This window comes from Priapulus caudatus, unplaced genomic scaffold (assembly GCF_000485595.1).
Source record: "Priapulus caudatus unplaced genomic scaffold, Priapulus_caudatus-5.0.1 Scaffold471, whole genome shotgun sequence".
Classification (NCBI taxonomy): Eukaryota; Metazoa; Priapulida; class Priapulimorpha; order Priapulimorphida; family Priapulidae; genus Priapulus; species Priapulus caudatus.
In genome coordinates, this window is record NW_014577532.1 from 194690 (window position 1) to 207523 (window position 12834).

At 41.1% G+C, this 12834-nt stretch overlaps 1 protein-coding gene and 1 long non-coding RNA gene across 2 annotated transcripts in view; one reads left to right on the forward strand and one right to left on the reverse strand.

The window, feature by feature from the left end:
* The window catches only part of LOC106810771, a 14479-nt gene that overhangs the window by 406 nt on the left and 1239 nt on the right, over positions 1 to 12834 (forward strand). The window lies entirely within an intron of this gene.
* Positions 7370 to 12834, reverse strand: part of LOC106810770 (neurogenic locus notch homolog protein 1-like) — an 11415-nt gene continuing 5950 nt past the window's right edge. Inside the window, exons 4-5 of the mRNA XM_014814219.1 lie at positions 8742 to 9000; positions 7370 to 8618 (exon numbers count right to left, since the gene is read on the reverse strand). Coding sequence (XP_014669705.1) covers positions 8021 to 8618; positions 8742 to 9000 — 857 coding nt within the window. The 3' untranslated portion in view covers positions 7370 to 8020. The remainder of the gene's footprint in view (positions 8619 to 8741; positions 9001 to 12834) is intronic.

Below are 12834 nucleotides of genomic sequence, written 5' to 3' on the forward strand. Positions count from 1 at the left end.
ACATTCATTTTAGAACAAAAAACAGAACTAATTTATGTGATAGTGTCGGTGATATAATTTTGTTCGAAAGTTTGGCAATAAGTGGCCAAAACCTTAAAACGAGCAGGAAATTTAAGACAACACTGAATAGCAATAGTACTGTAAAAAAAATTTTGGTTAAAATTTAGGAATTGCTCCAATATAGTACTACGTACATGCGTACCATATATTACCGTGTAAGTTTATATTGAATATCATTTCTCTAAGTAATTACAAATCTGATATATAACCTGAAATATAACAAAGATTACTTGAACATTTGTCAAGAACACAGGCAATGTCATACAGTATACCCCTAGGAACCTTACACCTTTGAAAAAGCACTGGCGAAGAAAGCTCTGATACGCAAGAACTAATAAAAACAGGCATCAGTTATGTTACAAAATAAGTTGACATATATTTAAGTATAGATAGTGATAAATATGTGTAAGTTTAAGTGATGTTATGACAGATTTATTAATTGTCCACACTTATGTCATAAATTAATTCTGCACAACTACATACAATGACACATGTACCTAGTTTTTGACATATACTCGCCATTTACCGATGCCTAAAGTTCAAGAAACTTTCTGGTCATATCATGGTCGGGATTGCTCCTTAACGGATTGCCAGCTTTTGAAATTCAAATTGCAAACCTGCAAGTAAAATGTGGTAAAGAGTTACTACAGCACACACATTTTCTGCTCAAACAGATTGGCCCTCAGATTTCACATTATTCACATTTAACAAAATGAAGTGTCAACTAATAATCAAAAGGCACCAACAATGCAAGTTGGTTCATCCACAAGACTACATGCATCTGTAGAAGTCTTGTACAAAGCGAGCTTGGTATATTTTAGACGCTATGATTATAAAGCAATATCTCCCATACCCCATCACTTTTCTTAGTCGTCACTCCAACCTTGCTTACATACTGGAACTTGGTCTTGTTGAGAAAAAATCGAAGGTGACAGTTCCTAATCCCAGGTCAATGGCCAGCCGCCTTTTTCCGAAAAGACCAATATTGCCATTCAAATAGATGAAAACCTTGGTCCCTGTTGTCCTGTAATAATTGTGAAAAGATACTAATATTTTAAGTCAGGCAAAATATATACGGTTCTTTTGTTCGTTGATGGATCCAAAAAGCAAGACTGCAATATAACACAAGAATTCTAAGGTAGCATCATCGAATTCAAGTATAGTGTGTTTGAAGGCTTATGGGCAGCCTGGCATGTTGGTGCCATTATCACCGTCCAGCAGCCGTTGGGTATCGGCCTCTCTCCACAAGTTAGCGTAACTCCTCAAAACCCCTCCTTGCAAGGTTCTGTAGATGTCTCTAATCTGTATCCAGATGTAACTAGGTGTGAGTTTGGGCCAATTTATCGACAGGAAGAAACATAATACACAGAAAAATGATATATGCGTTGTGTAAAGCTTATAAGCACATTTTTATAGATAGTGACATTTCTTAAGTTGTAAACATATAATTACTATATTTACATCGTTGTCTGCCAGTGGGTCTCAGCGCCGATAGAGATCAGCACCTCACAGAAACCCTTGACAGATACCTGGCACTCAGTACCAACAGCCTTAGAAATCAATCAGATCAATGGGATGCCCACCTGGGGTTTGTTGTGTTAATTGGCACAAGCCATACCGTAGGCATTGTGACCGCTGCAGAGTTGCAGCTGCACAGCGTAATTGACACTGCGTTGTCTCCTAAATATACATGTGTTATATTCTATGTTAACAAGAAGATGATAATAATGTGGTATATGCTTTATTTACGACACATGTAAATGTAGAGTGTAGTGTAAACAGACGTGTGCATTACAATATACCTTTCATTTATGTCGCATATTGTGTGATTGGCTGATATAATTTCTTGAAAATTTCTGCAATGGGCTTGAACAAGAACTTTTTACCTCCCAACGCGACGAGGTTATAGATGATCGCTCTCGTAGGTATATTTTGTTCGGGCGATTCGATATTAGCGCGTCGAGTTCAGCCAGCCAGCCAGCCAGCCAGCCAGCAGCAGCCAGACAGTCAGCAGCAGCCAGCAGCGAGCGGCGAGCCAGCTCGTAATACATACATGTTACATGGGGCGTATGGCGTATCTGTCGCTGGGCGGAGAGGTATGTCACGCCGTGAGTGCCCCCTGTCTAGTTATATATGTAGCGTATGTCTGGCTACAGATTATGCTTGAGGCTGGTCGAAAACAAAAATGGTCATTCATAGCATAAATAACAATCTTTGGTAAATAAACGTAATGAATGGCTTTATAACGTACAATTAATAAGTCCCTACATCATATTTCACCTCTCGCATCGACAACTGTAAACCCTGGGGTAGCCTGATATGCATGGCAGGTGTGTCCACATCACAATTCCAACACTTCCACCCTGTTGGTGTCATATCGGGTGAACATTCCATTCTAAAAATAAATAAAATATAAAGAATCAAAGCATTACATATGTATAATTAAGACATTTAGCATATGGATTTATCAACTCATCACTGTTTATAGTAATCTGAATGTTTTGCTGTTTTTATATACATAATTACACTACTCAAGTACTGGGCAAAATATGTGCTAACTCTAGTATGTGTCCATCAACGGTACACTTCAACAATATATGACAATTTTAGAGCTTATGAACACGTCATGCATTTGTTTTACAGAATGGCTAATTGCCGGCAGCCGGCTTATATCTGACGGTTTGCCGAGCACGGTCTTCGATTTCCTAAATGCCCGCAGTTTTTAATTTTTAGCGTTATCTCAAGTGCCCGGCAGCCGGGCACGGTCTTCGATTTTTCTAAATGCCCGACAGTTCCTAACCCTAACCCTAACCCTAACCCTTGTTTACTTGAGATAACGCTAAAAATTAAAAACTGCCGGCATTTAGGAAATCGAAGACTGTGCTCGCGCCCGGACTATAGCCACAGGCGTTTTTTTTAAGATAGATTCCACTATCATAATATTTATCGCTGTGGCTATATGCCCGCAGCCGCACGGTCTTCGTTTTCTAAATGCCCGACAGTTCTTAACCCTAACCTATAACCCTAACCTTGTTTACTTGAGATAACGCTGAAAATTAAAACTGCCGGGCATTTAGAAAATCGAAGACATAAACACCGTGCCCGGCAGCCGTCAGATATATAGCAGGGCTGCCGGCATATATAGCCACTCTGAATATTTATACCCTCCAGTAATAAGCAACATGCAGCTTTAGATGCAATGGGCCGTTTCAAAGCAACCATGCAGTAGTTGCTGAATAGCTGCAATCTGTGCCATCTTATTGGGGGATGGTCAGCCCCACAAATGATGCATTGCTTCCCACGAGTCACCTTCTTGTACGCTGAGAAACAGAGATGGGGGAGGTCAGCCCAAGCTCCCATCCTCGCTGTCTAGCTTGCCTGGTAGCCAGAATAAACTGTGAGGCATAATAGGTTAAATATAAATGATGAATAAACAAATGAAGAGTTTGGAAGGAACGAAGTTTGGGCAGAGAGTAGCTAATTAAGTGATTACTGCGGACGATCGAGTATGGTAAGCAGAGGGAGTGAGCAGGGGGGACTCATTATGTGAATCCACCAGCATTATTATTATTAATAATAATATGTCGACTTAAGTTTAACCTAATACTATTACTATTACTAGTATTAATTTAGTAATAGTCACAATGCTAATAATATTCATTAATTATTATAATAATATTAATATATTAATTATTATACATGTACGTGTATCTTTGTGTTCCATAGGCTGTAGAATACCATGCAGCAACACTGTCCGCAGTAATGGTGATCTCCATTTCCGTACCACTACTAGTACTAGTAGTAGTACTCATACTGCTAGTAGTAGTAGTACTAGTAGTAGTACTAGTAGTACTAGTAGGCCCTATATATAGCTGGTCTACCGCTACCCCTTGCACTTGCAGGGCCAGCAGCACCAGAAACATTGACACTAGGCATATCAAAATATCATCATCACGGGCTTTATGCTCATTGAAAAGGCTTTTCACCAACCGCTTATTGTCCACTTTAACAGTTAGCGATTTCCTGCTGCCACCAGCTGCACCAGTAATAACTCGCACTTTGAATTTCGTATTTATTTACTTTTGGCATTTTGCTAAGTAACAAACACGCTTTCCCGCGGTTGCAGGTCGGAAATGACGTCTCAGTACGGCATGCTGGGATATGCGATAATGACGTTCTCTCAAATACGATTCACGCGTATCATCGATAGAAACGTAACACATAATAATAAAAGATCTATTGTCACACGCATATAGCGCGTGAACTGCGCGCAGGTCTCGCTCATTGTGCGTGTGTGAACCGCACTCGTGCTGTGAACCGGGTGCACCGATCATCCTTGGACATATGACATATCTAGAGTGGCCCATAGGCCTATCGATTTGCATCGCGAACAGACGAACAAAGAAACTTCCACAAATAGGTGCGTGCGGGCGGTGCTACGTCACAGATCAGTAGTCACGTGACCACCAGCAGAACGCCGGTGAAAACAACACGATTGCGTCACTGGCGCCCATAAATTACAGCATAACGATTCAAATTATCCGTCACTTGGTTTGGAAGTTTTAATAAGTTTTTTTTTCATGAAATTTCTTCTAATATGCCTTACGAGTATATAGATAGCCTTTCTGTAGCTATACTTATGACATTATGTAAGATACATATGCACTGCAATATAAATTATTTAAGCTATTCTTATTTGTTGTTTTGCATTAGTTGAATAATTACACCAGGTCTCGTGAAACAAAAACAAAGTCCAAGATTACACATGCGCACGCACACACACGCACACGCACACACACGCACAGTGACACTCACACGCACACGCACACGCACTCGCACACACAGTGACAAACGCACACGCATACGCACATGCACACGCACACACACGCACACACAGTTTTACACTTACACGCACACGCACACGCACACACACACACACACACACACACACACACACACACACACACACACACACACAAGGACACACAAACACGAACGCGCGCACACGCACGCACGCACGCACACGCACACGCACACGCACACGCACACGCACAGCACACACAGCACACGCACACGCAGTGACACACTCGGACGCACACACACACAACACACACACACACGCACACGCACACGCACACGCACACGCACATGCACGCACACACACAAGCACTCACATACACACGTACACACAGTGACACACTCACACGCACACGCACACGCACACGCACACACGGGTGACACACGAACACGCACACAAACACGCACTCGCACACACAGTGACACACGCACACGCACACGCACGCAAACACACACACGCAGTTATAAAATAGTAGCTACCTGTCACGAAATCATCAGAACAAATAGTGGAGAATTTTGACGGACTTCAGTGCGTACCATTTACATTTACTCATTTACTCATTCACATTTAAGTGGCAGTCAGCCACTTATGACTTATCACGCCTCTCTGGACTCTTATGTCATTTTGGCAGCTCCAAAAAAAAATTTTCTTATCTGTGCAATATATATGATTGTGACAACCTACTACTACACACGTTTTCGGCATATATGCAAGGAAATTAATATGCTTTTGGTTTGGAAATGGGGTATTGCGTGTGTAAGCTTGTACCGTAGTATTTGACGCTCGTAGTATTTGGACGCACCGTAGGCATGCTCTTTTTGTTTTGCTCTTGTTTGAATCTTGTTTTGCACGGCCGTAGAAAATAGTAGCCATGCTCTTTTGTTTTCTTTTTGTTTCGCCTTGTAACCTGACACACATAGCACAGTCTTACTAATTTACTACATATTTCAAATTGTTTCAATCAAATGTTTCCATCAGGGACCGGGAAGTTCGCCATGTTTGTTTATTGCGACCGTGTCGAAAGGCAAGATGCGCAGATGACTACTGCGCATGCTGCGCATGCGCTGTGTGCGCCCTTGCAAAACAAGAGGCGCCTGCGCGCATGCGCACTTAGGAGCGCTCAGTTTCGGACGAGCGTCCAAATACTACGGTACAAGCTCACGGAGACAGGCTGTTGTTTTTACCGGCACAGCTGGTTGCTAGATTAAGAAAGTCCCGGATGTGGCAAGGTTTCCGTATGTCCGCCCGCACCTATATGTATTAGAGAGCAGAAAAACTTACCAAGTTTGTCCAACGTAAACCCACGATCTTCAATGAATGTGAAGGTGAACTGTTCACCCTCATTGTTCGTAATAAAATTTTGCACAGGGGAGAGATAGTGATCCGCTAGAGGGCGCGTTAAGCGCTAACTAAAACTGCTCTGATTGGCTAATTTTGTCTTCGTATTTATTTTATTGTTTATTATTTTTGGCTAATTTTGTTTTATTTTAGAAGTAGGGATAGGGTTAGGGTTAGGGTTAGGATTAGGGTTAGGGTTAGGGTTAACTGATTTCTATATCCACAACTTATTTCTTTATTCACTATCTCTCCCCTGAGACCTACTATTTGTAATCGAGATCGCCATATATCTTTGTCTTTGTAGTAATTAATACCGGCCATGCGATTTATCAAGACCAACACATTCTCTGATTGGTTGCTTCAGATTTCGCATTTCGCATTTCGCATTTCGCATCTCGCATTTCGCATCTCGCATTTCACATTTCGCATGAGCCTTCTGGGCTTTCGTAATTTTCGGTCGCGCGGCAATTTCAACTATCACTGGCGCACGAAGGGTCGTTGTCGTAACAGGTACTATAGATATGTACCCGAGGTAGTTTTAGGTTGTTTAGTATTATGTTTATATTTTTATATGAGGTATGTTTAGGGTTAGGGTTAGGGTTAGAGTTAGGATTAGGGTTAGGGTTAGGGTTAGGCTTAGTGTTAGGGTTAGGGTACACTTCTGTAGTACAAGTCTGGTACACTTTGTGTATAACATATAGTACGCGGTACCTCGGGTACATATCTGTAGTACCTGTTACGACAACGACCCCTTGAGCATCACTGGCAGATGACAGCTGTAGGAGGGTTGATGCTGAATGATACTGGCTTATTGAATATCATGAAAATTCTGGTTGTATCATGTCTCTGACGTCATCAGTGACGTCAGCTGCTGCTCACTACACGTGTACGCGGGCAATCAAAACGCTCTAAAAGTTCACATGTACCGTTACATGGAGAAATGAGCATATACAGAGGTGGCACATAGTGTTAGCCATGGAATAAAGTCGAAAATAAAAAATCGGTAAAATTTTGCCTAAAACCTTGAGAGTATCCTTAACATACGGATACTAAACGCAGTAACAACAAGAGAACAATAAAGCACAAAGAGAAAAATAAGAAACATTACTGTGTAAAAATTTATCATTCATTTTATTACAATCGCAATCAATACGGTGCTGGTTACAAAAACCCGTATATACTAAATAACTACTGGTAATAACAAATTGATATCACTAATATTACTACTACTGTTCGTTAAATAGAATCAAGAACACATACAGTCACGACGTGATAAAGTTGTCTTTAGAAGGTGCATGAAACGGCTGTAAAACGAGGATCCGAATTTTTACAAACAAAAACAAATTTCCAACAGAAATATTATTAACGGTCGCCAGATTAAACACAAGAAGTAATAATAAACATATAATCAAACAGGGACAGTTAAAATACTCAATCAATATTCTCATTACCTAACTAAAATATATATGAAATCTGCAGTTCGTTATATCAATAGTTAATGAATCTCAGACACCCTGATTTTACCGCCACTCTTACACCGTTAATAGCAAGATGAATGTACAGTGGATATAGTGATAGCAAGGAATCGATGCTATTTATTTGAAATTTTAATAGACCTAATTTAAATAACAGTGACGTATATCTTATTCTAACATTTATGATGTGTATCGCTGTCGTGTTGTTAAAGTAATGCACACTAATGAACTAATAAAAGCAATAACAAGAGAAATGTACGAAATGTGGAGTGATAGCGGGAAAACACATTTAACTAACGATAACGCATGTATTATTTGCGAATGTGTACTGCGTATCGCATTCGCAATGCAAATTAAACAAGGAATCGTGTTCACATGCGCCATGCGGGCCGCACGGATTACTGTAAGAATAACATGGATCATCCAATTTACAATCGTCTCCTATTGCCCCAATTTGACAAGGTGATGTCATGGCTATCAGACTGTACTTCTCTGTGACTCGATAATTTGGATTATCAATGCACTTATTATTCACTATTAAACTTAAACAAACACATTGGTAGCCAACAGGCCTATCATCATGTAACAAAACGTAACAAGATGCATTACCGCAGGGAGACGAATAGCATGGATCTTCATAACTACAGTCATGTCCAATATTTTGATCGAGACAGTTACAGGAGTAATTACCCGTTTCACTGTCTGCAAAGCATGATCCTCCATGTTGGCATGGATTGCTAGCACTAACGCATGGATCTTCTATGGAACAGTTTTGACCTAGGAAGCCATCTTGGCATTCACACGAGAATGTGCCCGAGATACTGTCTGCATGGCAGGCTGCATCATTTCGACATGGATTGTTAACATCAAAGCATTGATCTTCAATGGTTTCCTAGGTCAAAACTGTTCCATCTTCGCATTCACACTCGGGTACATTCTCGATACTGTCTGCATAGCACGCTGCATTATTTTGGCATGGATTGTGAGAACCAAAGCATGGATCTACAATGGAACAGTTTTGACCTAGAAAACCATCTTGGCATTCACATGCAAACGTACCAGATATACTGTCTGCATAGCACGCTGCATTATTTTGGCATGGATTGTGAGAACCAAAGCATGGATCTACAATGGAACAGTTTTGACCTAGAAAACCATCTTGGCATTCACATGCAAACGTACCAGATATACTGTCTGCATAGCACGCTGCATCATTTTGGCATGGATTGTTAGCACCAAAACATGGATCTTCTATGGAACAGTTTTGACCTAGGAAACCATCTTGGCATTCACATGCAAACGTACCAGATATACTGTCTGCATAGCACGCTGCATCATTTTGGCATGGGTTGTTATCATTGTAGCATCAAAAAGCATTGATCTCAATGGCACAGTTTGACCTAGGAACCATCTTGCATTCACACGGGATGCAAACGTACCAAATTACTGTCTCCAGCACCTGCATCATTTGGCATGGTTTTATCACCAAAGCATGATCTTCTCCATGGAGACAGTTTGACCTAGGAACCATCTGGCATTCACAGAGAATGTGCCCGAGATACTGTTCTGCATAGCACGCTGCATCATTTGGCAGGATTGTTAGCATCAAAGCACTGGATCTTCAAGTGGAACAGTTTTGACCTAGGAAACCGGCATCTTGGCATTCAATGCAAACGTACCAAGATATACTGTCCATAGCACGAGANTATAGAAGGCAAGAGTGAAATTAATGCGAATACACAGATTTTACCTTTCTTCTAATAACAGTGAAACATGAGAAAGAAGTAAACATGTTATTTTTAAAAACAAATTTTGCACGCTGGAGAGATGAAGTGATGGGCTAGGGGAACGGCCCGCTGATGTGGCTATTTATCTCTTGATTTTAATTTATTATTTTTATGAATCCAAGAGATTTGCGCTGTGGCCATGTAAACATTGACTAGCGTTCTGGGACAAGGAGCTAAATAATAGCTCCTTGTTTTGGGCTAAGGCGTTAACAGGCGTTGACCTTATGTAAAGCCACAATGTTGGTAACGGGCTGGCACCGCAATGTGTCTGAGAAAATAGCACCATAAGAGATAAGCACTCGCTGCAGAACCGCCCGTGCCGCTGTGATGGTCTATAGTATGATTTCCACAATTTTTGCTCTTGCCCATAATCATTATTTCCCTTAACCTACATTTTTCAGTTCGGACTCATCATAACGTTATAACCGGTGCAAATCCACTTTAGCCTAGGCACCTTAGTCCTTAGCCTTAGGCTTAGGTATCACGAAATATCAAGGAATCATATCAATATACGTATATCAAGGAATGATGCAAAAATCTTTCTTTGTTTGTGAATTTTATATACCGGTAACCATTATATTTGTTTTGTTCATATTAAATTCTAATCTTTTTGATTCAGCTAATGTCGTGCTAAACACATGCGGCTAGCGACAGGGCGTCATCCCTATGTTACGTGTCACAATCACGTGCCTCAAACTCCTGTTTTATGGTGCATTCACTGCATTGTGACCCTAACCCTAACCCTAACCCTAACCCTAATCCTAACCCTAACCCTAACTCTAACCCTAACCCAAATCCTATTTAAAAATATATATAAAAAATTTAATTTTTAATTGTTGTAAAAATTAATTGTTGTTATTAAAATGTTGTAAATAAATCATGTAAATATTTGCGTTAATTGGGGAAAAAATGTTCAACGAATAAAGATAGAAAAATACAGAAAACAGAAAAATAATTAGAAAACGGATGGGATTCGATCCACCGACCTTTCATACTTGACGCTGGCGCTTAAACCGCTACCCTATAGAGCCATATCTGAATTTTGAATTTTGAATGTGCTATGTATATGACAATACTGTGACGTCATTGAGTGACGAAACAAGCTCAACCAATAGCAGCGCTTACTACAGCCCTATGTTCTTGATTGACCCAAAGAGCTACATATAACAGCTACATACAACTACATATAACATCATGTTATATGTAGCTCCTTGGATTGACCTAGGAAAAAAATCACGCGCCCGGGGGATAGCATTTCCCCCGTGTCGAAAGGCAAGATGCGCAGATGACTACTGCGCATGCTGCGCATGCGCTGTGTGCGCCCTTGCAAAACAAGAGGCGCCTGCGCGCATGAGCACTTAGGAGTGTCCAGTTTCGGGCGAGCGTCCAAATACTACGGTACAAGCTCACGGAGACAGGCTGTTGTTTTCACCGGCACAGCTGGTTGCTAGGTTAAGAAAGTCCCGGATGTGGCAAAGTTCCCGTATGTCCGCCCGCACCTATATGTATTAGAGAGCAGAAAAACTTACCAAGTTTGTCCAACGTAAACCCACGATCTTCAATGAATGTGAAGGTGAATTGTTCACCCTCATTGTTTGTATTAAAATTTTGCACAGGGGAGAGATAGTGATCCGCTAGAGGGCGCGTTAAGCGCTAACTAAAACGGTTCTGATTGGCAAATTTTGTCTTTTATTAATTTTATTGTTTATTATTTTTGGCTAATTTTGTTTTATTTTAGAATTAGGGATAGGGTTAGGGTTAAGGTTAGGGTTAGGGTTAGGGTTAACTGATTTCTATATCCACAACTTATTTCTATATTCACTATATCTCTTCCCTGAGACCTACTATTTGTAATCGAGATCGCCATGCATATATCTTTGTCTTTGTAGTAATTAATACCGGCCATGCGATTTGTCAAGACCAACACATTCTCTGATTGGTTGCTTCAGATTTCGCATTTCGCATTTCGCATTTCGCATCTCGCATTTCGCATCTCGCATTTCACATTTCGCATTTTGCATCTCGCATTTCGCATTTCGCATGAGCCTTCTGGGCTTTCGTAATTTTCGGTCGCGCGGCAATTTCACTATCACTGGCAGATGACAGCTGTAGGAGAGTTGATGCTGAATGATACTGGCTTAGTGAATATCATGAAAATTCTGGTTGTATCATGTCTCTGACGTCATCAGTGACGTCAGCTGCTGCTCACTACACGTGTACGCGGGCAATCAAAACGCTCTAAAAGTTCACATGTACCGTTACATAGAGATACAGCGGTGGCACATAGTGTTATAGCCGTCAAATAAAATCGGAAAAAAAAATCGGTAAAATTTTGCCTAAAACCTTGAGAGTATCCTTAACATGGATACTGAACGCAGTAACAACCAGATGAGACGGGATACTAGAGAAGCGTTGCCGAAAGGAGGTGTTGATCCCAAGCGCTATAAGCGCAGATCTTGCGCGCAATTCCGCGGCAAGGCGCACGCGACCGCGGGAACGTCCTACGACAGTATGCAGCGCTGGCAGCTATGGATCCGTGCGCCGAATGAATTGGCCGGCGCACGGATCCATAGCTGCCAGCGAACAGTCCGCAATTTTAGTGGGGGAAACAGAGGGTATAGACATTTGGGACCTGAACAATGTTGACTTGTTATAAAAACATAATTTAATTCTCTCTTCGTAACCGAGCTGTGTGACGCAAAATCACAGAAAAACTGACGAAATTCTCACGTTCGCGAACCTTGCCCAGTAATGGAAATGGCTGCAAGGACAAAGGCTATATAGACTGGGACTCGCTCCCACCTCGATTACCCATCGAGTGACTAAGCTATATAAGCCGAGAACACGTAGCAATACATGCATAAACGCGCACAAACACATACATCGCAATACATCGTATTATATGTTAGGACTCTAGGCTATAGGCAGTAAAAATAACCTGTATATAAAGGAGCTAGTCGAATCTATGATCTTGCAGTGCAGCCTTGATCTTGCAGTGCAGACTTGCAGTCATACACTGATATGTACAGTCTTGTCGGGTTATTTACATTACTATCAATATCATAGTGACGGGAAGTTGTACTTGCAAGTAGTTGTAGTGTACGGCACTTGCTGTATACTGATCCATAGACTGATATAGCTAAGGCTAGTAACTAGTAAGTGTACTGGGACCGTAAATTAACCCACTATTACAACTAATTCATAAGGGCTCATGTAATACAGAAATGAATAAACCCTGAGGCTGAGTGTTCCAATTCTAAAGAAACGGTATTGCTAGGGAATACTACGGTGTATTGACGTTGTGTTGGTGTAGGGA